Genomic DNA, 26441 nt, shown 5'->3' with positions numbered 1-26441 from the left:
AAGGCTGATAACAGTGGTGCTGCTTTGGGCACTGGTTCAGCAAGCAAGCAGCTGCAACAGTTGCTCCAAGAGTTCAAGGATCAGTTCTTTGGCTCACTCAAGCATCATTTTTTCTCAAGGACTCAGGAACCCAAGACCAATCTCTCACAGCATTCTCCTTGAGCGAGGCCAAGAAGAGGTAATGTATCCTTTAAAAGGACAGGGAAAGGCAAAGGGAATTGGTCAGCTGGGCAATTTAAATGGACAACAAAATGATGCAATCCTTCTGTCTGGAGACATTAACCAGGGAAAAAATAGTCATGTCTTTTAGGCTTCAAATCTAATATAGTTTCAGTGTGTATCAGAATGAGAAACTGTGGGAGGATTAAGGCCAACACATTGCCAGCAAATGACAATCTTCTGGCACCCATTCAAGAGAATCCAGTGCCTCACAGAAGGTGGGACTGAGCCGAGACAAGACAGGTCCTGTTTGTTTCAGAAACAGGAGTGACTGGCTGTCTCTTGAGAAAGCAACATCCGGTAAAAAAGGATGTGAACAGTCACCTCACGGAAGGAGACTGATGACTTTTGGAGCTCTAGGAGGTCATCTGGAGGAGAAATGAGAACAGGAGAATAGCAAGCTCTTTACGCAAGACCTCCAGATAGCACAGGCTGTACAGAAAACCAGCCAAATCATGACATGGGTTCAGTCTCAAATTATTTGGGCTCATTTTTAAGAGGCTATTACTTCTCTTTAATGCTAGCTTTGAACTCAGGGCCTAAAGGGAGCAGTCCACTTGATTTTTTTTTTTTCTCTGCTGTTACATTAAGTTTCATTACTGCTGGGAGGGCAAGAGGCAGAAGGCTCCCCTGATTAAAAGCCTCCTATTACTACACATTTTGAGACCGTGTTTCAGCACTTATGAATGCAAGCAGGTTGCTACACTACCTGCAACCCATCTAATCTATCTCGTAATACTCCATTCATGTCTAAGCAGACCTAGCTTGTCCTTCTAGAAAGCCTCAGTACTTACAGTACTTCTAAAAATACAAAATCCTCAATTCCTATGGGAGTAATTCAGAATTCATATCTTCATAATGTTATGCAGGATTTTTGAATCTCCATTTTAAATGGAAAAATAAACTGAAGAAATAAACTGAGTCCTTAAGTGTCAAAGTGGAACACCAGTTATAAACCTATACTTCAATACTATCTTGGATCTTAGTATTTTTTTCCAAATTTGTTTCTCAAATCCGTTATTACTGGGAACCCACTACACATTGCTCTTTTTCAAGTTTCTATCACCCCACATTATTTTCTGCTCATCATTTGAAACAACACAGGGCTGTGATCCAAACCAAAACAGAACAAAAACAAGAAAACCCCATGACACTTGCTACCTTCCAGTGCTGCACGGTGCCTCGAAGTGCAGCTACAGACTGACAGTGTTGCTGTAGCCCAAGAACTAGTTGATCAGACAGAACAACACCCTTGCAAGGGCACTTCAACCCCCTTCTCATTCCTCCCTCATCTAATGTTGTCAGAACACCTCCTTTTGTATTGTGGCAATAATAATGGCTTTTTCTTGTGTTTAATGCAAGTGCAACCATTTCCCTGAAGCTACCTCAAGGAACTTCCATAGAAACTAGAAGACTGACCTTTTGTTCCCGTCTCCAACTTCACATTATCTTTCTTGGTATGGATTTCTTAAATTCAGCATACTCTACGTGTCTTTAACTTAAGAGGAGCAGGACAATTCAGAGGAGATAGAAACAAAGTAAAGTGGACTGTCTTGCTTGAAGTTTAATAGCAGCTTTGCTTGAGAACTTGTTTGAATTTTTGCTACAATGCGTTTTTGCACCTATCCCATCTGTAAGGATGAGACATGGCAATACTGTGGAGAAAGCTTAACCTATGATTATCTCCAGTCTACAAAATACTGAGAATTTCTGTCCTTAGTGACTGCCTCCACAGTATTTGGGCAGGGTGTTCAACTGTAGCCTGTTTATGGAAACCAAATATGCAACTCAAGGCTGGGTTAATTACAATCAATAGAGTGGCAAGAAGCTATTGTGGTCAAGGCAGTCCAGACACAGTTTTCAATATCATATCACAATTCATTTATGAGACCCAACTCCCATCCACATCAGCTGGGAGAACATCTTTGGTTTTCTGCTGATCAAATCATATCATCTGCAGCCACTTAACATCTCCAAGAAAGAGCAGGAATGAAAATGTCCACTTTTACTAGAAGACCAGATCACCTTTCATTCCCCAAACACAGGAAAATGCCTGGTGTTGGGAAACAGCAGTGTTCTTTTTCAGCATTATTATACTTGTTATATCCACACTCCAAGAATTCCCTGGAAAAATTACTCTTGTACCATGGGGTTTTTTTGTCACAATAACAAACTTGCCATTATATATGCATATAAACATATACATATATATCTCTCTAAACAAAAAAAAAAATTGAAGGTCACAGGCCAGGGTCATTAAACAAACAAAAATCCCAGTGTACTCCCCCTTCAGCAAAAAATTTATCTATTTATCTTTGAGAAGCGTGATAACCATTCTTAAGTGCTGAATCACTGAAAGAATTTTACAGTCTTCAATGGCCAACATGGAGTGACATTAACTTTTGTGACGCAGCACAATTGCTGACATGTTACAAGCAGTTTAGGAAATGGCAATCATTTCACAGACTGTTTGAAAATTTGGCTTCTAAGAGAAAAACTGCTTTTTGTCTTGCTGATTTAAAAGCCTAACTGAATTGCAGCTCTGTGGTTAGCAGAGATACTTCCTTAGCCAAAATAACTTTTTCAAAACCCAATTAGCATATAATATTTGCTTAAATTAAGATAAACTTACAGGCAAGACATTACAAATGACCAGACAATGCTCTCTTCAACAGATTTAATCTCTAATCTCTTTGAACACCCATATGCCCCACAACTACAGCTGGCTGACAGAAAACATGATCTTGATCTTCCATATACCCTCACTGCTCTTTTTCTAGACTCTATCTGAGCAGCATCAGTGCTCAGGTCAGCAGATTTGGTATGCTGTTTAACTTCTTTTTGAAAATCAATCCAATGCCCTAATGGTCAGATTTATCTAGTAATTTCTAAGTTTTGCCTTCAAGCCCTCTGCAGTCACCTCCTACTTCATGGGTTTCAGGCAACTGGATACAACCAAATCAAACACTTCTAGAAGTTAATATTGCCTATAATAATGTTAATAATGCTATCTAAAACAAAATTGTCTTTCATTACTTTTTAAATTACCACAAATGACTTAACATGAGTCATTATCCATCTAATGATCTGATATGTTTTGCAGTTGGGATTTTTACTCTGGAGCAGCCAATTTGATGGAACCTTGCACAGTAAAGACCAGAGAACACTGAACAGTAGACACAGGAGGAGCAAAAGCTTCTTGTATATTTTGAATTCATAGTCAAGACTGTTGTACATTTACCAGCTACAAAGTTCTTCAAATCACTGCGCTAAGCAATGTATTTAGGTATTTAAAAACAACTCTAGTTTGGTCTTTTTTGAGTTTGACTGGTTGCCTGCAACAGAGTTTGTTTGGAAATGCATTAATGATCAGCCTGTGTCCTGCCTTCGCCTTACAGATGGTAAAACTGGCACCTGTAGATGACAGACAGAAATTCGGGTTTTTTTTATCTTAAGGCAGTTTCTCCACGGCAACTTTTTTCTCTTACATTCCCAGGACTCACTGTGTAAGGGAGGGCACATTAGGTCATTAGGATGGCAAAAGAAGAGCTTTAAATTTGCTTGAGCATTAGGGTAGCTTATCCAGCAGCTTCCACACTACCTGAGGGGAACCAGGGACACACTGTTAATACATGTATCTGTTTTTCCTCTAAGAAAAACCTTTTTTTAATTGATTCACCATAGACGTTTCCGTTTCTTTTTAAAAACCTTGTTTTCATGTAGTAGAGAAGTTCAATCTTAATGTCATCATGAAACAAGCAATACTTTCAAAAAAGAACAGGGGTGAAGCTGTATTAAGATAATGGGATCAAAACTATTTTAGCTACTGAAATTGGCCTTAAAGTGGCAAAACAAAAGGCAATCCAGGAGTACAAGAAAGCACTTGTAACATAACTGCTAAATTTCTAACAACAGATGTAGAAATCAGCACAGAGAACAGTGACCTGGAAGCATAAGCTACTTACTTGACCACTTTAATGTATTTATGCTTCAAAAATGGCTTCTTTTTTTTTTTAAATAAAAAGGCTCCACAAGTTGAAAGAGAGGTTTCACATTTTGGCAGAGGAACATGGCACACACTAAATAGTCTGAAAAATGACACTGATGCTAATTGGGCCAAAAGGTGATTTAGACTTTCAACAGAAAATGCATACAGAACTATTCTTGCTCAAAGGGTGAGAGTTGGCAGCTAATCACTAAAAAAACAAAAGAAAAAGTGCTCCAAAATGAATTACTAGCATATTTGTATGCCATATTCTCACACGTTCTGTCTTGGCAGGCATAACTATTCTGGGGGCATATCAGTTTTACATTTCTGACTTCTGTATAAAATAAATAGATGATTTTAAAATCTGATACCAGCCTGGCTTCAAATAAGAAAGTTAGTTGCACATTTATTTTTACAGTTTCTAAAAAATTACTGAGTCAGTGTAATGCCAGATGAACTGTACACCATATAAAATCTGGACAGTAAAGCATCTGTATTTATCTTGTATCCAGAACCCAAATGGGCAGTAACACTACAAACCTCCCTGCCAAACCTAACATGCATTACTACTTGGCTATGGTGTTTCAGATATGAAGAAGCAGGACCATCTCCAAATGATATTCTAACCTGCATGGTCCACTGACTGTGATGTTTCACACAAAGCCATCAGCCCGGCTGCAGACCCTGAGCTATCTATTCATATTCACACTCTGCAAATACATGCTATAAGCATGTAATCCTTCCTGATGCAATCCAGTAACAACCACCCTCAGTACCTCAGCAAAACTGAATTGGAGGAACCAAGACTCTGAAAATCCTGTAACTTCAAGACCTTTCCTCTCTTTTTGGAATGGACAACTGGTTATGCAACTATTTAATAAACTTAGTACCACTCAGAGATTTTTTTACTTCTGAGGGAGTAAAATCTGCATTACATTTATCCCGCTGCTCCTCCTAAAGAAGGGATCCTTCAATGCTCTCAGGCTACCTTGAGTGGTGAAATTGAAGAGTGCAGGTTTATCTCGCCCGTTTGGTAACTTGACGTTTGGGTCCCGTAGTTCATCGAAGAAAGAGTGGGCGCAGGCCTCCAGGGGAGTCAGGCGGGCGGTGGGGGTGTACTCCAGCAGGCGGCTACATAGCGCAATTGCTTCAGGGGGAGTGCGGGGCCGGAAGACCTGCAGGGACAACAAGAAAACAAGCAAGGAGAAACAGGTTGTCTGGCTAGGTAGGTCTCATCTCTTAGTTGACCAGAAGCAAGTCAGAGCAATTAAACCTCTCATTGCCCAGCAAGCTGGAACAAACTTGCGGTTTATGCTAATCAAAGTCCTGCAGCAAGTGTGGGAAAATCCATTCCTGGGGTTGAGAAAGGGTTAATTGCAACGCCTTGCACTAGAGTGAAGGTGCAATGCCAGCAAGAGACTTCATGAGAGCGCACTCAGAAAAACAACTTTGAGAATGAAGGGGAAACTCATTCAAAAATCATGACAAACACACACGGGTGCTACCAGCCATGCATATGGGGTGGAGTGAAGGTAGGGAAGGAGGTTCAAATGAGCAGGATTCACTGAATGTAAAAATATAATACAGCCCCACTACAGTTTTGGGTTGGGGTTTTTCTGGCTAGTGAAGGAAGTCTTACTAACATGGACTTTTGCAGGCAGGCAGGTCAGACTGTTGCTATGGAGGCTGCTGTTCAGCTTTGGAGAACAACAAGGAAAGCACGGGTGGGGTGCAGGAAATGTCTAGCTCCAATTTGCAAGTTACTCCTTCTGTGACCTTATTCTGGCAAGCTACTCCTGTAAATTTATAGGGATAATTCCTGCACATTTGGTATTTGTAAAGACAGCTGAAAATTGCGTCAAGAAAACCAACTATTTTAGTCTTAACAGATTTTTACTTTGAGTGATTACAAAAAGCAGTTCTTCACTGCAGCTTTGTTTTAAACCTCTAAGAATGGTTCTACCCACTGCTAACCACACTCTCCATACTCCTTCCTCATTCCATTAGAAGCAAAATAGGAGCTAATCATGTATGTGACCTGGATGGCCTCCTCAAGCACTTGTGTCTTGCTATGTTGCAGGTAAAATGCAGTCTGGGGTAAAGGGAGTAGGGTGGGCAAGAGTGTTAAGTTCTGATGCCAGCATTTTTCGTAAAAATTGAGGTAATCCAAAATGCCTTTGCACCAGTGGAAGTGAACTCAAGCCACACAGCACCAAGGAGCAAAAAAGTAAAAAAAAAAAAAAAAAAAAAATCAGTGCATAACATGCTAGTTATCACAGATGAGAAACTTGCACAGGCGCTCCTTTAGTAGGTTTTAAACCAGGCATATATGCTCTCTTGAATGAGAATCAAATACAAAAGCCAAGTTCTGCAGGGACTGCAATTCCCTGCCCTTGGTACTCAAGCTGGGCCAGCAGCACTGGGTTTGCTGCAGTGTGTGCTGTGCTGACTAGTGTGGCAGGGAATCCTGACTAAAGGAGTCAAGGAGCTATGTTCAGGAAGACCTGACTTTATTCCTACTTCCAGGTTATTGCAAAACAAACTGCAAAAGTTTTCACACAAGGCTTACAACGACAAAAAGAAAGGCTTTAGCTTAACACTGCTGGCAGAGAACCTGTACTGACCACCGTGTTACCAGCGTAGGGCCACCCGAAGAGGCAGCAGAAGCTGCTTTGTGCCTGCTGCCTGCAGAGCTTGGATTGCTGACCACAGCACACAGTGGATGCAATTATTACTCCCATGTCACAGCCTGACCAGAACAAAATCCATGACTGTCTACAGTTAAAAAAAAAAACAAAAACAAAAAATAAAAAAAGCCTTCTGGCTTCCCCCCACCTCCCTGCGGTAAGTAGCACAAATGTGTATGTCTTGAGGTAAACCCACAGAAGTGAAGTTGGTTCTGTATTTAATGAGAGGTAAAATTACTGAGGTCTCCCTCATGCACCTTCACAGTGATATTTTAATAAGTTTGATTTATCACAGCTTGAAATTTTAGTACTTCACTTTCAGCTGTGTTTTTCTCCTCAGTACAGCTCACATATAAGCCACTATACAGATTTTATAAATAAAATCATTTTATTTCATTACAGTAAAGCTGACATGCCCTTATATTGAGAAAATTAGTAGGCAGTCACAAATCTGACATATGTAAAAGGAGTACTTGCTTGTCCACTGAAATGCCTCATTTTCAAGTCCTTGAAACACTAACATGTTTCCTAAACACTGTTATGAACTGCTCAGCTGGCCTTTGGACCTGGAATTAGTCAATTGGGGTAGGCAGTTCCCAAAGTCTGCCCTAACTGCTTCAAACCAGGAAGGGGGAAAAAATATATATATATATACTAGGAGGCCTCAAGTGGCCTTCCCCTGCAACAAGTGGTGACTAACACCACAGAGGTCCGTGCCCATCTCATCTCTATCATCTTGTGTTACATTTGCCTGGCTGCTGCCTTAAGGATGCAGTTTGAATTCAATTATTCCACTTCTAGCATTTCTCTCCTTTTTTTTCAAGGCTAGGCCTAGTAATTTGAAAAAATGTTTAAGTACATACCCGTACTCCTGAGGTGAAATGTCCTGTTCCTGACGAGTCCTAAAGATGATAATGCAGTGAAATAATCCAAACAGGGGGAGTCAATCCAAAAGAGAATAGTCCAGCAAGGAAAAATATAGCCAATATTATAAGAAATCCATGGTGTGGGGGACATAGTAAATGTTTATACAATTAGAAACTTTAAACATCAGTCTCCATAGCAGCAAGTCCAACTTCACCACAGTGTATGCCAAAAAATCGATTGTGCAATGGTGAGGCATAATATAGAAACATTTCTATATGAAATTTATGTTCCAATGCCAGTGCATTTACTAAAAAAATAAAAAAAATTGAAATCAAAACTCTAACTTGAACTTAAAGGGTAATTGAAATTCCCATAATAAAGAATTTTCAGTCCTCGGTCCTGGATATAAACGTCCACAGAACCAAGTAGCCAGATTAGTTTGTCTCCAAAGATGTATCCCACTTGTAAATCTGTCCCAGACACACAATGTCAACTTTTGGATGGTTTTGGGTTTTTCTCAAAAAACCCCATATCCCTAGCAATTTGTAATTTGTGCTGAAGACAAAGTAAAAATCTGAGACCTATACTTCAAATTTGGATACTTTTAATTTGCGTGCACTACGAGTACCTCAGGCCGCCGCGGATTATTCTCCATTTTGGATTGACTTCCCCCTCCACTGGATTTTGTTTGCTGGCATTATCTCTTTAGGATTCTTCAGGAACTGGACGTACCACCTCAGGAGTGCGGGTATGGACTGAATTTCTGTCTATTGCGGGTTTATTCCCCCTCATACCCGTCGCACCCGTTACTTAAGAAATTTTTTTCTCCTCAATTTGTCCCCTCCCGCCTCCCTTTTGAATAACGCCCTAAGAAATAAAAGCAAAGCCCTCTGTGGTCTTTTAGCTCTTCCCATTCAGCAAAGTTCCCCCGGGAAAACTGCCCAATTCACCCACCGAGAACTACACGAGCAGCTGTCGCCCACGGCAATGGCTACGCCAGCACTTCCGTGCCACGGGGCACCGACGCCAAAGCAATGCTGGATTGATGCTCCGTGGCGGGAAGGGGCGGGAGGATGGACAGACAGTGGGACTTGTGAGCTGTGAAGCCCCTCGCACATACATCTCAGCAGGAGTTTTTAAATCTCTGTAGTTCTCAGTGAGGGAATCAATTTAGTAAATAATCCGCGGATTATTTTTAGTCTGCGGACTAAAATTTAGTGCACGGACTAAAATCCGGCCCATCAGAGCAAAGTCTGTCTCGGTCTAAAATACATTTGGGTGAAAGCAAAATTAAAAAAAAAGGAAAAAAAAAAAAACAAAGGAAAAAAAAGGAAATAAAAAAGAGAAAGGAAAAAAAAAGAAAAAAGGCTAAGTGCACAAAGTGTTTGGGTAGACTAACATTTAGTATGCAGACTAAATACGGCCGGGCAAAAGGCACAGCAAGTCCACAAACAAAATAAAAACCAAAAATAAAACACTGACAGGAACTTTTAAAGCAATCAGATACTACCCCACCGGCGCAGCAATTCATTTTTCTAAAATGAAACAAGACCTTGTATAAGGCTATTTGTCCACAGGAGGGACCGAAGGCTCAAGTTTTCATTTTAAAAAATGAACCTGTTTTGGAGATAAACAAATGCAAAAAAAAGGCTTTACATACAATATTCTTCAAGAAAAATTTGCACTTGAATAACTCAAAACCTCTTGTTTCTGCAAAGCAAATGAATTTCAGGCTGAGACCCAGGCTGCTGGTTTTTCTCTGGGGATTTTTTGGATGAGTTACAAAAATCTCTGGATGATCATGTCAAATGGAAATGCTGACTCATCCAAAGCCACAGCTTTTGGTGCTTTTATTGGTTTTTCCCTCCCCCTTTCAGATCCCAATAAATCTATACCTCACCAAAACGCTGAGGGACCAGTGCGAGTTGTTTCTTTGTTCAGACATGCTGGTGATGCACAAATACCGACAGACCATAAGAGCGACTCAGCAAGGCCTGACACACTCCTCTCTCCTTAAGTCGAACTGCTATCAATGCAAATTTTTTAATCTTACTCCCCTTCATTCTTCTGGAACTACTTCTTCAACATTTCAGGTTTAAGTGCCCTGGTGCACTACACAGCTCTCATCCCCAAGAGACTTCAGTTCAGATGAAGGCTTTGTGCACTAGCAGAGCAGTAACATTTTATCTTACTAATTTGAAATAGTTCCTACCAGTGTAGTGGAGTTTACACCCCTTCTGAATTTTATTTTTCTGCACATATGGAAAGATGACAGAAAAAGGATGGAAAGCACAGAATTCTCCTATTTCACTTCACTCACATCAACATTCAGCTCTCAAATAAAACCACATGGGGCAAGAGCTAAGTATTGTTTTAACAGAATGGTTGCTCTGACTTTCAATTCATCGACATTCCTCAAACCAACCTTCCATGCACAACATGAGCTCCATCGTCTTGGCATAATTAAGCCCCAAAGCCAAAGCTTCACAATGTGACACCAAGGTGCTCTTCTAGCCAGTGTTTATTAAAAGACATGATTTCATGCCATCCACCACTGTGTGTTTTGCATGCAGATTGTGAATACTGCCCGCATGCTGTGCTACCTAAGAGAGCAGAGGCTTAGGAAAATGACATCTGTTGCTAACACATCAAGTTTGTGACACCATGGTTAAAAATTTCCTCACCAGCTTCAGACTCACACACTTTGCCAAGAACCACCCACACCACTGATTCAAGGCTGACAGTCTGTGCACATCCTTTTGGTTTGTAAGCACATTTTTTATTGCACATAAACATTAAGGTAAGAGAGATAGCTCCTCCCTTCAACCAAAAGCTTGTACTGTTTATAAGCCAAGTCATCAATGTACATCACAATCCTCAAACCAACTTTTAAAAAAGGCTATCATATAATACAAGTACTATGAAGCAGCATTTTGATCACTGAAGTTTAACACAATAAGGCTCATGAGAAACACAACACATACAGAAACAAAAGGAAGGGAAGACACACACGCAAGATGCAATGTACGCACTGAGCTCTACCTGACACAAAAAAACCCCAAGGCTGCATCTGAAGCTCTTGGGACTAGTCTTGTTCTAAACACCTGAGAATTTCAGCATGGGATTTCTGAAATATGCCATTTGGCTATTTTGAAGTCTGTAAAACTCATGTGATAAAAACAGATGATAAAAGATGTCCAGAAAAGAAACAATGGTGTTGGGAGGTATTTTAAAATATATGTAAGCCCCCCAACTTCTTTTTCTGATTAAATAATCCCTCTATCTTTTTTCTAAAAGAACCTCAGAAATAGTATATTGCCTGATTAGTCAAGAATTCCTGTCTGATGGCACTTAGGGGAAAATGAAGTAACGACAGAAGGGTTAAGTGGCATACAAATGAGCCAACACAGAACTGGGAACAGGACCAGGAACCTGTCTTCAAAGCTACTTCTTGTTGAGACCACACACTTTTTACTGGGCTCCTTCCATTGAGGACCCTGTGGAGACAGAACGAGCTTGCATTTATTACCCAGTGCATGTGCTCTTTTTGTATCAAGCTCCAAAGGAAAGCAACAAAGCAAAGAGGAACAAAATAGCTCCCCTTCTTCTAAAAGAGAACCCATAAAATGTACCTCAGCACTCTCAACCTCGCTGGGACAGCTGCTATGAACGGCCTAGACAGATGTGTTGCAGTGGGATGGCTAAACAGATGGTACTGCAGAAGACATATTAAACTTAGCATTTGACTTCCGTACATCTTCACTGATGGAAATTCTTTCTTAATGTTGCATTAGTGCTCGCTCATTTACTGTTAGGCAGTACTTTCTTTACTGCATACGAATTGGGCAGAGCCAGGGCAATTTACCATCCAGCAAACCTGGCTTCTTTTCTCAGCCATAGTGTTCTGCCTGAATAAGAGATTTACACTGTCAAAAATCATTGCTGCTGCAAAAGGAGCTGGCAAATACGAACTTGCCAGAAAAACTTTTTTTTCTTTTAAGTTAGTCTCCAGCAGAGCTGTTTTCACTCTTTGCTTGTAAAGCAATTACACATCAAGCGAAAACTAGAGCTGTACTCCTTAGAAAGAGGTCAGGGCACAGTTTCACAACAGGCACAAATCAAGTCCAGTTCATGCTGGAAATAAGAGTTCTGCCATTTTGGACATGCAGGTCTGCCCTGGTTCCTTGTCCCAAGATCTGCAGTATGGGCAGAATGGTCAGTCAGGTAAAGAAAATGGATCGAAATCCTGAACATGTGTTGTTCAAGAGGTCTTAACTACCATGCAAAGCATAATATATTTCAGGAATATGCAGGTGGGAGGTGGAAAACTGACCTGGCTCCATAATGAACCTAATGCCAATTATGGAACTGCAACCAAAGAAATCTCATCCTCACTGCATCCTTGTTCCTCTACAAATAAGCAGACTTAAATCTCAGAAAAAAAAAGTTTGCATTTTCATCTTGAATCCAAATCCAAGTCCACTTACAAGATTTTTGACAAAAGAGTTTTCTTTTGTCATCAGTTATAATTAGAAGTGACAAAATGAGTTGTCTGTTTATCCATTTTACTGTTTGGTATTCTTCCTTGAATCTACAGTATGAGCAGTCATTTTGGAAGCATTACAAGCAAAACAATCTGCTTAAAAACTAGACAAGAACAAGGAGAGCAGGAGTAGGACGGGATGAAGACATAAAACCAGTTCTGGAGGATGGAAAAACATGTTCATCAGAGAGACCAGGCTCTACATCCCAGTCCCAGAGTGTGGGGAGGACAACAGACTGTCCTGCTATGAGCACAGAAATATTCAGCACTCAAGGTAAAATTATTAGTATGGAAAAACATATATACAGAACACACATGCACACGAGAGAATATCAAGAATAAAATATAAGGCAAGTATTTTATAGTATTAGCAGAAATTACTTCATAATATAGGCAGAAATATGAATTCTAAAGTCAATATCCAAAGCTACACTTTTAGCACAACCAACTGTAGTTCTGCACAACTTCAGCTGCAGCAAGAATTGGCCAATACTTTCGGAAAAGTGCCAGAAGGGATGAGCCGGAGTCTGAAGACTCATCTTAGACACTCTTTTCCCATGCTATAACCATTTGGCTTCAAGACATAGACAAAAAAAAAAAACAACACCCTGAACAGTACAAATAATAAAAAAGCCCCAGAACAAAAAGGAAGTGCTTACGAAGTTGGGAGGGATCCTGACCAAATCTCCCACAAGTTTATTGTGAAGGCGAAGTGATACAGAGAAAAGTCCTCATGTATTCATCCACAAGAGTGCACAACAGAGGGGCAGAGATGCTCAAAAGTAATCTAAACCTGACAGTTTTTCTCCCTGTCTCTTCCACTGTCAGGAAAATGACTCCTGTCTTTTTCCAACTCAACACTGACTTGGAAATTATTATTCAGGCGCCAGCTAAGTATAGATTTGAGGATGGTGAATAAAGCCATTCTCTTGAGTACACTCAAATTTATCTCACCAAAAGTATATTTTAAAAATGCCTGCATGCTTGAAAAATCCTGCAAGTACTTTCAGAACAGGAGAAACAAAGGCAACCAAACCACAGCACAATGAAGGGACTAACATTTTGAAGAGCTGTCTGCAGTAGAAAATATTTCCATGTCTGTACAATGGAGACAAGGCAGAGGTTATGATTAGGTAAAGAAAACTGCCTTTGCTGTTACAACTTGCATTGTTCTGCCATCATGAAACATGGGCATATATATGCATACATATCTTTCATTATCCTGACATTATACTGGCAAACATGTGGCAGTATCCTTAGGTGGGGAAAAGAAAAAAATCCAAAAGAGTAATTTTCCCCATAGAAAGGGCTTAAATTATGTCATTCTATTACATTTACTACAGTCTTAATGAGATCCTTTACTAGCTAGATGCAAGAGGAAAGGCAGGCTGTCACAGTTGGACATTTTATATATTTCTGGAAGTTATACAGCCTTTGTTTTTCATTACCCCAGGTACCTGAGACCTGAAGGTAGCGTCTGAGTAATGCCAGGATAAAGGGCAGCTGTAATGGGGCCATGGTAAGCAACACCAATCTACCACGAGCTTCTGAAGAACGCCTTTAGACCTTCTGTTGCCTGCTTCACTGTCCCTGCCCCCTTCCAAAAGGGCCAAAAGATTCACAGAAAACTAATCACCAAAGCTGAACTTCAACAGCCCTGTGATTTACAGTCTTGCACTTGATCCTGGATTTCCTCCTTGGCTTTCCAGTCACAGAGTTATATGGCAGAGATGAAGCTTAGTCAGAAGAACAGAAACAAGTATAAAGATTAGTAGCACAGATCAGACTTCACTTCTGAGAAGAAAGGCTCAAGGAGTTGAGGTGGCTGAAAGACACAGAAGCAAAGATAAAGATATGATCCAGTAAAAACAAGAGCAGCAAATCTCCAGAAAGGGTAGTGACTTTTATTTTATGAGCTGGCACCATTGGAAAAAATTGACTTGTTTTCCAACCCAGATATACCTATAGGTGTGTTTAAAAGCCTGCCTAATCTTTTCTGACTGTTGTAAGTCAGCCATATTCACACCCTTGAAAAACACTGCTGTTGTAACAAGATGCCACTTACTTCACAGACCAAGGCAGACAAGCTGTTGGATGCACCTCCATGAATACAAAATATTCTATACAAAGAACATTTAAGTTACTAAACACACTGGTATTCTGAAAGGGACCTCCCCCACCAAAGCACCAAAATGTTCTGGATTCCTCTTGTTGAGGCTGGGCTTGTAAGGATAGGTGACAGCGGAAAAGAAGAGGGAAGCCTTATTTCTGCAGAATGGTTTGAGAGACTCCTGGAAAGTTCAGATTCTCTTTTCTTTTGCTAGCCAGGGACATGTTGAACTTCCATTATCAGGTGCCTCATGCACGTAAAACTGGCATAAAAACACACATAGCTGGCGAACACAAAACTATACTGGAGAAGAGAGAGGCCTCTGTAGGTTTTATAATGGGAGACTCCAATGCTTAAGTTACAAATTTACTTCAATCTCAAACTGTCAAGAAATTGAAAAATCAGTCTGAGAACAGTTTGCACTGCAAACTCATACTATTGCTGCAGCATAGAAAAATACTTTTTAGAGTGTTAGTTAGACTTCTCTCATAATTTAAGAAGGAAGGTATCAATACTGTATTAAGATAATACCAATCCATTTGTACCGAAAAACCTAAGATACATCTATGAAGCTAGGCTTCAAACATCCATAAAACTCGTGCTCAGTATTCCAATTTTAGCCCAAAATGTATTGAATCTGAATAATAATATTCCTTTATAGATTTGTCTGTCTTCAGAATTAAACAATTTCTCTGTCTCTTTAAAAAACTCAGAGTGTATTACATTGCACTATAGCACCAGCCACCATTCTTCTTCACAAGTAGCTAACAGCAAGTGTAGCAGATTACACACCATCACAGCAATACTGAATAGGAAAGTAACATATCCCTGCCTCCCAGAAATGCATAAGAACAGACCAGAACCAGACATATCCAATACAAGCCAGCACCACAGAATTTCAGATGCAACCTGTAGATAGTACAGCTTCCAAAGAAAATTCTTAATTACATTCTATACACACTTTTTCAGACCAAGAAAGTTCCCTGAAAACAAGACCTTATTTTCCTATAGATTACTGGCCTGGAAACAACTAGTTCCACACTGCATAGAAACATGCACTGGGCACCTTGACTGCCTGAAACTAATTCCAGGCAGGATCTACAAACCCAACTTTAACAAATACCTGTGTTCTATTAAACAGCACAAAACAAGGAGAATGCTCTTGTGTCTAAGAGCTTGCAGCAGGGAGTGACTATATTCTCCGTAGTTCTCTTTCAAACGTGCTGAAAGTAGCTATCTAGAAGTTATTTCACACATACAAAAAAAAAACAACCAAAAAAAAATCTGTCTGCTGAGTCCTCTGGTCATAACTACTCGACAAAAATAACCACCTTCAATCGTTATCTTCAGTAATTCTTTAACTTAGATGGCAAAGATTTGTCCTTCTGAAGCTGCAAGTTCAAGTCCTGTTCGCAACTAGCTGTAGCAGCCTAGTTACATACAGTTGTAACAAAAACCCACAAACAACTGACAACATTATCACTTTCACTTCTTCAGTCACTCCTGTTTTTATAAAGCCAAAGCTCTGAAGAGGTTTTTGTCACTATTCAATTCTAAGCTAGAGAAGCTCTGAGAGGATTGCCTATGCCCACTGACATGTCATCAGATATTATATCAATGCAACTGGGTAAGAAGAACCAATTCTATATAATATTATTACTTAAATCTATCATGCCTCAACATGCTCAAAATGTTGAAAGGAAAGGATCTTGAGAAGTAATACAGCGAGAAGATAAGAAGATAAGCATCATTATCAGCATCATGCTGGATAATTCATTTTTTAAATTTAGCATTTGTATAATAAGTACAGATCTCATAAATTAAGTCTCATGTAACCCAATTGTAATAAACTGGTTTAAATGCTATTCTACACCCAGCTGACACCAGGAAGGGCTGTAAGCAGAATGACTTGAGAATGAGAAGCTATGCTGCAAGCACAACTCTCCAAAACTAATTGTGACCTAATGGAGAATGCAGATTTGATCTTCTGGCAAGCTCAACTCACTTCTCCATTTCACCTGTGATCCTCTACAACAACAAAAAACCCATTCTTTATAAATAGAAGGAAGTTTCAGTCTTTTTGTGAAGCTTCTATTTGCTAAAAGTTGTATTCTAAAAGACCCTCAAGTGCATTCAGATGATTTGTAAGACTCTTTAAGCTAAGCATTTAAGCTAACTATGCAACTCATGTCCTACAGTACAGCTCTGCACTTCTACTCCACTGTATATTAATTTAACCTCCCCTAATCCAAACACCTTCAATACAAGAATTCAGATGTGAATCTAATATTCAATGCTACAAGGTTTTTGGGCTTATTCTTGTGACTTTTACCAGGATACAATTCATAACTGAAGAAACCACTCCCAGGGATTTCATCTGCTCTAATTTTTTTCCCCTCAGTAACCTAAGGTATAAAAAAGCATTGCTGCATTTACTAACCTCCCATACTATTATACATCACTTAACCAACACACAGAAGGTAACTCTGATATGGAAATGCAAACAATGGACTAGTGGGGAAAAGGTACATAACTCATTGGAGAATCTATCACAAAACCAGTGATGTGCAGTACTGCTCTGCCATGTACCTGTCAGGCACATGGCCTGCTATCAATTAGCTCTAATTAGTTTATTCAGTGTTTCTACTGCCATAGAGTGTTTGGTCCAAAAGAATCTGCCCTGGACATGTGCTCAGCTAGGCATGCAACCCTTCCACACATAGATATTACTTTCTTAGCAGAAGGAAACCTGAGTGCTGAGATAGGATGGAAATACACTGTGACTATAACAGACATCTCTAAACCAGCAAGATGAAACGTTAACTACCCAGGCTTCAATTGTCTGAGACTCAATATTTAACTTATTCCACACCCAAGAGGCTAACTGACTGCTACTCTGTCCCAAGTCAAATATTCATTATTTCTTGATATATGGAAGACCAATTAATTGTGCAGCAATGTATTTGTTTCATTGCTAGCAGTTTTCTCTTTGGTCACAGAGGTAATAATATTGCCTGCGTGTACTGCATTGGTGTCTCCCTATGAAAGCTAGATAACAAGAAATCTTAAGAGGTAACTCCAAGAAAAAACATCTCCACACAACAGCACACCTACAGAAGTACAAACAGAGTATTATCTATGAGAGAAGCATTTAAGAAAGTGACTGTCAGCCCTCATCAACACCATTTAGCAGCACGAAAGTGCCACATACATACTAGAACACTTTGCTCATTTCTATGTGATTTTTGTATCAGCTGATAGCATAACAGTATGTAGAATACTGCAATCTGCTACTAACACACACACACCATTATAAAAAAAAAAAACAAAACAAAAAACAACCCACCTATAGGCAACCCCCAGACCAACAGGTATTAATGTGTACTGCTTCAGTATCTCCTTCTCCTCAGCTTCATCAAAAGTTTGCAGGTCCCCAGCTTAGTTAAAGGCACCCAGTTTAGACTGAAAGCCACCAAATCACTGAACAAACTGAACAACTTGAATTTTTACTTTCAGCCCACATCTTTATTATTCAGATCATATAGACTCACCTTAGTCCATGGATGTGCCTTAATCTGAGGAAATTTGAATTCAGTATAGTTTGGATTCATTTCTCTAATTTGCTCCCTTGTAGGCGTTCCCAGAACCTATACAGGAGAGAAAGAAAAAGAAAAATTGCTTGGATATGCTTCATATGGAATTAAGACTGAAGTATAACCTATCAGACATTGAGACAACTGAAGTCCATCTATGTAACTAGTAAGTTAATATAAACAACACAACTTTTGCACCCAGGAGAGGGAAGTCCTGTTTCTGGGCACCCTCCTCCAGAGGACCACTGTCCAGAGTTCAAAATGTGTTGCACTCTGTGCTGCTGCCACTTGGCCAGTCAGTGGGCAACACTAAGAAGAGGCTGGTTGTTTCTTCATTCCCTCACACCACAAGGCTTTTATACACACTAATGAGATACCCCCACCTCCCAAGCTTTCTCTGCTTCAGGCTGAACAGTGCCAGCTCTTGCAATTTCTCCTCATATGACAGATGCTCCAGTGCCTTAATCACCTCTGTGGCCCTTGCTCCAACATCAGTGGTCTCTTGCTGGAAATTCAGTTCATGCTAAAAGCCCAGTATCAAAAATTTAATTATCTTATAGAGATTTTCCACAAAATTTAAACATCTCTCTCAAACTTAGCAATATTTTGGTGGGGTAGAGGGTTCACTTTAATTAGGTTTATATAGATCAGTACTACCAAACACATTCAGGAATTGCAGTTCACTGCATATGGTTGATTAAGGATCAGACAAGTAGCACAGACTATTTTACAAGTCAAACAGCAGTCCTCTGACAAGCTTAAAAGATCAGCCAGTTACTGATGAGTGTCTCCTGCTCTCCCTGCAAACAAAACCGTGTGGGTTTGGGTGGTGCTTCCTCATCTCGATATTTCCACATAGAGGACAGACTTCATTTAAATCTAACTTGGAAGTATCTAAAAGGCAAACCATCTCTGGTTTACCTTCAGCAAGCTGTACTTCTTATTCCCAGAATCTGCACAATGTTATTTATGGATGCAAACGAGTGTATGAGAAATAACTAACAGTTGCACATCTCTTGGTAGGGGTGGGTATATTTTGAAAGGATTTCAGAAATCCCTTGAGGGAATAAGCCTGACAATATGGCATCACTGCTTTCTTTTCAGTTAGCACCAAGTATGAGCGAGCCATTGTCTTCTAGCTATATATAAAAATTGCAAAGTATCTTCAAGTAATCCCATTGTTTTCTGCTTGCACCCAGCTCTGGGCACCTTTTTTGCTGAGAGAAGGAGAGATGGCAGAAGGACGGAGTCACTCCTCTATGCTGGGCTCAGGTTTATTTATAGAAAACCTGTAGTGGCACTATTTTGGCCCCATGACAAATCCCTCCATACAACATAGTGAAATGTTATCACCTCATCTCATCAGACTGCACTGTCACCATCAGGCAACAAATGATCATACGATGTTGGCACTCTACCTTGCTGCTTGACAAAGAAATATCTGGTTACAAATTTTGGTATCTGTGTACATTTTCATTCTGTTGGAAGAACGAAAATTACAAAAATGCACTCCAGAAAGTCAGGTAAGGAGGTAAAAGACCAAGGTAACTGCTGTTTGAGTAATTTGTGGAACAGAGAAACTATCATCAGGTATTATGAACAAAACTTGGAATCTCTTTGCTATTTAAAATAAGAGTTGCACAACACAAAAAAGTCCTACCCACAAAGCTACCTTTTAAACAAAGAGCAGCAGCAGAGAAAATAAACTCTGTAACTTGTTCAGACAGCTGGATAACAAATTTGACCAACAAATTGTTTAAAACGAACAATAATGTTTTGTAAATCACATTGCTCATGAAGATTTAAAACCCACCTAATTCTAAAAGTCAAGGGTTACTCTCAGAGATGCCAGCAGATTTTTTTTTTGTGCATGTTTGAAAACACTGTTTTTGCTTAGGGGGTAAAAAAAAAAAGAATGTTTGCAGATTCCATATATTTTGCTCAATTTTCAAAGGAAAAAAGAATTGAAAGAAAAATGTGTCCTCCTCCTGCTGATTTTCAGTCTGACACCCCCACCAGAGCATTAGCCACCCAGCTGCCAGCCCTGCCAGGATGGTGCTGCTCTCAAAGCTTTGATGACCATCAGCCTCAAACCTTTCCAGTTCTAAAAGATGAGGTGATTTCACACTCCTAAATGATATTTTCATCCCAAATCAGGATAAAAGTGATTTTTAAAACCTTGGAAGTTTTTTTTGATTATTTAAATTAATTTTCTGAAAAATGATAAGCACCTTCTATTGCTCTCTCATCTTTTCTAAAAGCTAAGTTTTCAGGCCTCTCTAGCATAAACAATACTTTTTAAAAAGCATGTTTACCTTCTTTACCCTTTTTCTCCTCTAAAAATTTCTTCAATATCTTTTCTAAGAAGCAGCGAGTAGATTTATTTTTAATATAACCCAGATATATCAAACTGACTTTGTTGCCAAGGCTGCTCAGAACAGGAGCCTACACAGTGCAAGCATATTTGAAGACCACCTATAGCATCAGAGGCCTCAGATTAGATAAGCAAGGGCAATTTAATAGAAGAACCCACAGACAATGTCTACTCATACATTTCACTAGAAGCACAGCTGTAACTCCAGATGATGGGAGAGAGCAACTCCTAAACTCAAGTACAAGCATCTAAGCAACAGCACTTAAAGTTTCATGAATGCTTAGAAAAGAAGGTACTGAAGAGGGATCATGGTAGCTGAAAGAAAGGATTGTCTGACCTTTCAGCTACATAGCAGCCTTTGACACATGAAATAACTGTACAAAAGGAAAAGTGATTACTAGTAGCTACACAGTATCTTTATATTTACTTTGTTCTCCTGTGACTGTAAAACCAGATTGCACTTCCAATTCGTACTGAAAGCGGATTGAAGGAAAAAAAAAAACCAACCCAATCACAAAGCAACACACCCCAAAATCCAACCAAAAACTGGAAAGAGAAGTAGTTTGGAAAGAAGAATAGAAGTTTTAAAGACTGTGTCAAATTCAAGTTACAAATTAGAATAGTGGGGTGAATAAAGTGATAAACTGTAAAACTGTACCAGTACTTGATATATCTTGAAGAGGTCCTGTAGTGGATCTCTCCTCACCCCCCAATATACCAATTCTGTTTGCTACAAAATTTGAAATTGTAACTCACTGATTCATACCTAATTTTCAGTATATTAGGAATAATTTCAAGTAACCTTGGTAACAGAAATCACTTAAGCTGCTGCAAAAATTGGTAAAAATTTTTCTTTTGAGAAAGCAGTATGAATTACTGTACTCTTTCTTGTCAGAATTGCTTCATGAAAGAGCTGCTCTTGCTGTATCAACTCTGAAAATATTAGGGAGCAGATGTACCTTGGAGAGCTTTCACAGAATCACAGAATGGTTGAGACTGGAAGAGATCTCTGGAGGTCATCTGGTCCAAACCCCCTACACAAGCAGTGTTGTCAAAAGTCAGTCGCCCAAGACCATATCCAGGTTCTGAACATCTCCAAGGACGGAAACTCTACAACCTCTCTGGGCAAACTGTTCCAGTGTCTGACCACCCTCACAGCAAAAACTGGTTTGTGTTCAGATTGAATTTCACGTGCTCTAATTTATGCCCATTCTTCTTGTCCTGTCATGGGATGCCAAAGAAAAGAGACTGGCTCCCTCTTTGAACCTTCTCTTCACATACTCTGTACACTAGTAAGATCCTCACTGATCTTCAAAAAGTCAGGGAGCTTTTAGGAAATACAGGGTCCAATAGTGAATTATTCAGGTCAATGCAGATTGGCACATACTATTCTATTTCCTGGGGAGTCTTATGGAAAGTGATTTTATCAAGGAAAAAGCTGAATTTTTTTTCTTTTCTATTTAATACTTGGAAAACAAGAAGAGAACCAAAGTAATTACTGCAATAATAAAAATACAGTTGTCTGATGGAATCAACTGCAACTAGAAATAAGAGTCAACTTTCAAATGAATAAAGGGGAGGTCTATGTGAGACTACAAAGCACTTTCCTGCAAGTGAAGATGCCAGATCAACTAGTTTTGCTCTTCATTACCAAATGTCATCATCATCTCTTAAATAAATATAAAGAAGCATTATCTACTAAGATTAACTAAAGAATACACTTGCTGAGAAGCAGACATTGTTCTGATTCTCCTAGGACAAAAATTGAACACAACAGGTTTCACAGTATATTCTGTCAAGTTTTTTCCTTTACATAAATCTCTAATGGCTCAAGCTTACCAAAACATTTTTATTCCAAAACAGGGTTCGTGAAGGTAGGGTAATGGTATGTATCTCCTGCAGTTAGAGAAAAGCTACAATAAAGAAACTCACAAAATGTCATCCTACCAAACAAGAAGGGGGAATTTATGAACCTGGAGTAAGCCCTGAACTTGAATAAAGATTTTCAGTTTATGTTCTTATAACCAACTTTTATAGGAGGAAAAGATGGATTATTCAGCTCCAAAAGACACTTCAGTTACACCTCACTACCAAGACAGCTGCTGCCCACACCTGCTTTACTATGCAAAACTGCGCTGAGTCATTTATGACCAAACCCACACTGTTGCAACAGCAGAGGAAAAGGAAACTGCAAGAGCTTCAACAAATCCCAGTGGAATAAAGGCCCTTTATGACAACCATTGTTACTGCTGAACATTTGCCAAAATGTAATCAGTTAGAAGCATAGGGGACCTTGGTTAGAAACAAGGGTTCAGAAGCTCCAGCTGGTAGTAACCAAACTAGAGAGGGGAGAGTGTGATAACTTAAATGAGAAACCTCTAGAAAGACATGGTTGCAGTGGTATAGTGGTCTTCCCTGGGAAAACTGTGCAAGTCTATGAGGAAACATATTCCTAAAAGTCTGATTTTTATGGCCTACCAGATGGCATAATTAATACTTCTGTAAACATGACTGCACCTCTTCAGCATAAAGTTGTGAGAGGTGTGCCAATAGTTATTAAAAAAATTCACACTGTAGCATCTCAAGCAGTTGACATGGCTTGAGACAATACTTCAAGAGGTCTGTGGTAGAAAGTAAAATAAACTTACCTGCTTTATATACGCTTCATTCCAAAAACATTTTCTTGTCAAACATTGAAAGCCAACTAAATATAGATTTTTTTTTTTCTATTCATAACATGAAAGGAGCTATACATCAGGAATAGGAAGAAACCTATTGTCACCGCTGACATGAATATAATTGCCCATCAACTTTTTATACTGCCTGCCTGCAAGCACTGGAAGTGATGAATTAAGTGAGGCACAGGAACAGCCAAGTTGTGATGTGGGGGGACATCACGGAAAAAAATGCCAGGAGACTTCCCTGAGGGCTGAGGACAGAACCCACGTGAAAGCCCATGTCAGATGCAGGCAGGTCGTCAGCACAGGACCACATCCAATAAAATGAAACACTCTCCTATGGCTTACTCTCTCGGAAGAGAAAGCTCCTCTCTGCCCATTAACTACTCTGACTGGATTTATTTTATTTCAAAAACCGAGCCCAGAATAGTACCTTGACATTTGAGCATGAGCCATATATTATAATTGCAGTCTATACTTAGCAGTAGGCGCAGTAAAACTGTCAAGAGCCCAAAAAGTTACACATGAATAGGATTCCTGATACTATTGAACTTGCTTTTTCATACATTTTTTCCCCCGTGCCTCCCCTTACACAGGGAACTATGGGAAGATTTTATTATTCCTCTTAAATTACCATGAAATGCCAGTTTTGGTGCAAGGAATAATCACAGTACAGTGGCAACCAAAAAACTCAAAGCAAACACCACCCCCACCCCCACAACCCCCACTTCTTTCCTGCAGTTTTCACAAGTTGGTTGATTCATCTTATACTCTAAATAGCAGCATATGGAGAAAATATTTCCGGTAAAGAAAACACCAGGCAGATTGGCTGATGCTGTCCTCCCCATGTCCCAGGGCTGCTCAGAAAATTATTGCTGCTTCTTTTGTTTGACAGATTTTTTTATTTTTTTTTTTTTGTTTCTGCTTTAGAGAGAAGTAGGGGGAAGGTACTAAACAGAAACTTTGAGATCATTCTCTTGGAAACAAACCCATTACCCTTCTGAGATTCACTTCCTGCAACAGGAATAAAGAATAACCACTGTCTGCAGGAACTGTTTTAGTTTGGAAAACATATGCCAGCCAGTTTTACCTTGATGGCTCTGGAATCCTGTAGAGCTTGTGGGGCCAGGAATGTCAACAAACTCCCAAGCTTTCACAGAGAGCATGGCAGTACTGCAGCCACCACTGCTGCACTGCAAGCTGTGCACCAAATAATGGAGATTTATGAAGGAGTCTGTCCTGACTACATCTCAAAGAAAAATCACTCTCGTGGTCTAAGTGCTCCTTCTTTCAAACTGTACTCAGCAGAGTCCCACTTGCACACTGGATTTTAAATAGTGAAGTGGCAACTGCAACCCTCCTGGGCTACTGGAAGAATCTAACAGGTACAAGGCTCCATGACTGCTCTGAGGCATAGTGTTTACTTGTACATAGTATCTTTATGGGATCACTGATGAAATCCACACTATCACCACTGTGACTGTTTCAGAAACTGTGCACATTTCTGAAGGAGCTGTCACTTGAAAGCCAGTAGGGGCATGAATTTTAACGAGTATATTGGGTTACCCATTTGAGATATTCCCAGCGATGGGACAACCTAACATTTGGAATAGCAAGCAAGAGCTAAAAATAAGAAGAGTCACTATTCAAGATCAAAATTTGGAAAAAAACACAGCACAGCACATGATTTCTCTCCTATAATAGCATAAGTATTCAAGAAGAGTATACCTGGGTTAAACTGTTTCTTCAGATGGAGCTCCAACACAGGATTCCCTTATAACAATTATCATTTTGTCAGGGATAAGTGGTCAAAGTTCTTTCTTTCCCAGCCAGACTGAGAACATGTGGAAAGACCATATTTAAAGAAAAAGGAATAAGAGAAAAAAGCTGAAAGGAGGACTGTCTTTTGATGCAATTGAATGTGATGCTGTGGTTCTACAGGGGCACAGTTTTTCAGAGCAGTTTGCAAATACACAGTAGGTCTGGAAAAACTCCAGGTGCAACTATATGGAGAAGATCTTGCAAGACTGCTTGAAATGAAACTACATGAAGAGTGTTGAAAGTGTATCAAAATCTTTGTCAAAAGCCAAAAATGCTTGTGATGCAGCAAGGGGCTGAGGATGTTGAGCATACGGCCTGCATAAAGGGCAAGCTGTGCCAACTGATACATCTCCATGAACACAGCTAAAGAGGGGATGTCATCAAGAACTGCATGAGAAAGGAGAACTAATTTAATGTGATGGCATTTTGAAGTCATTATCCAGTCTAATGCAAAAAACTTCACAGCCAGGTGTAGCACTCACTTGCTGTGTTGTGAAATAAACTCTGAATAATCACAGCTGAATAAGCAACTGAAGAGAAAACTGAAAAGTTTATCTTGGCTCACAAAAATGCCTCAAGTGTGACTGTGACTCAATCATCTTGAATTGATAAGAACCAGCAGTAAAGTTTCTAAGTTGACCTCTTCCGCAGTGGAATCCATCAAAAGTCTGATGTGTTTCCAAGCATGTGGGTATTTTCTTACTATAGCCCATTTTTGTGAGTTTAAAATAACACCATTTTCCCTGCTCCTAAGTTTCAGACACTCAGATCTAATAAAGCTATCTAAGAAGCAGGACCCCAGATAGTCCAACAGCAGCTCCCAGGCCCCAGTCTGCAAGCTTCTACCAAGCTCACTGCTATTCTACAACTGTCAGATCCCACAGCTCTGCTTCTCCCACAGCCAGCTAGAATTAACATAAGTCTGTGTTACAATGAGAGCTTTAAATACTAGTTTTCTATGGCAGCAAATGGAAGAGGTGGACACCATCTGTCAATTTTTTTTTTAATGAATCCTACCCTAAAGGAAACTTTATACAACATCACGTTTTACATGTTGTGCCAAGATTTTACATTTCTGGTAATTTTTATGCTGCAGAATTGCATGTCCTCAACTGTACTGAGGCTACGAAACTTAAACTCACTCACGTGGTTGCTTCTTTTATACCATCCTTTCAAATCTAAGTTGAATTTAACCATCATTCTGGGAAGTGCGTAAGAGCAGCTTTTCATGTTTTCTTTGCAGAGTTAAAAAAACAAATCTGCTTAATTTGATTATTGGTCATTTGTAAAGGATGTAAGACGGGATAGATCCCTTCCAACAGCTGGCAGAATGGAAAAAAATTTGACCTCACTTTCTACTTTTTCCCCATTTTCAAAAGGTGAGGAAAAATTTGAGGTAAACACACGTTCTCCCTCTGCTCCCACCATGAGAAATACTTGTAAGTGAATACAGTGTTACAAGGGAAGCACCTCGTTATCCCATTCCTAGAAAACTTCTCATGGCTGTTGATCTTGAACACAATATTTTCAATTGTAACTCTTCTCTGTATTCCCACTTTCA

General features: G+C 39.6%; 1 protein-coding gene across 2 annotated transcripts in view; it reads right to left on the bottom strand.

The window, feature by feature from the left end:
- The window catches only part of GSK3B (glycogen synthase kinase 3 beta), a 149162-nt gene that overhangs the window by 12663 nt on the left and 110058 nt on the right, over positions 1-26441 (bottom strand). The window contains exons 8-10 of one of the 2 annotated variants that reach the window (XM_088068506.1): positions 17966-18061; positions 7758-7796; positions 5196-5382 (exon numbers count right to left, since the gene is read on the bottom strand). In XM_088068506.1, coding sequence (XP_087924632.1) covers positions 5196-5382; positions 7758-7796; positions 17966-18061 — 322 coding nt within the window. The remainder of the gene's footprint in view (positions 1-5195; positions 5383-7757; positions 7797-17965; positions 18062-26441) is intronic. The other variant, XM_005523884.3, reaches the window with a different exon arrangement.

Source organism: Pseudopodoces humilis, chromosome 2 (genome assembly GCF_049639895.1).
Source record: "Pseudopodoces humilis isolate 2021_Gansu_Grassland_sample_001 chromosome 2, ASM4963989v1, whole genome shotgun sequence".
In the NCBI taxonomy this organism is placed as follows: domain Eukaryota; kingdom Metazoa; phylum Chordata; class Aves; order Passeriformes; family Paridae; genus Pseudopodoces; species Pseudopodoces humilis.
This window is presented reverse-complemented; position numbering and strand designations above follow the sequence as displayed.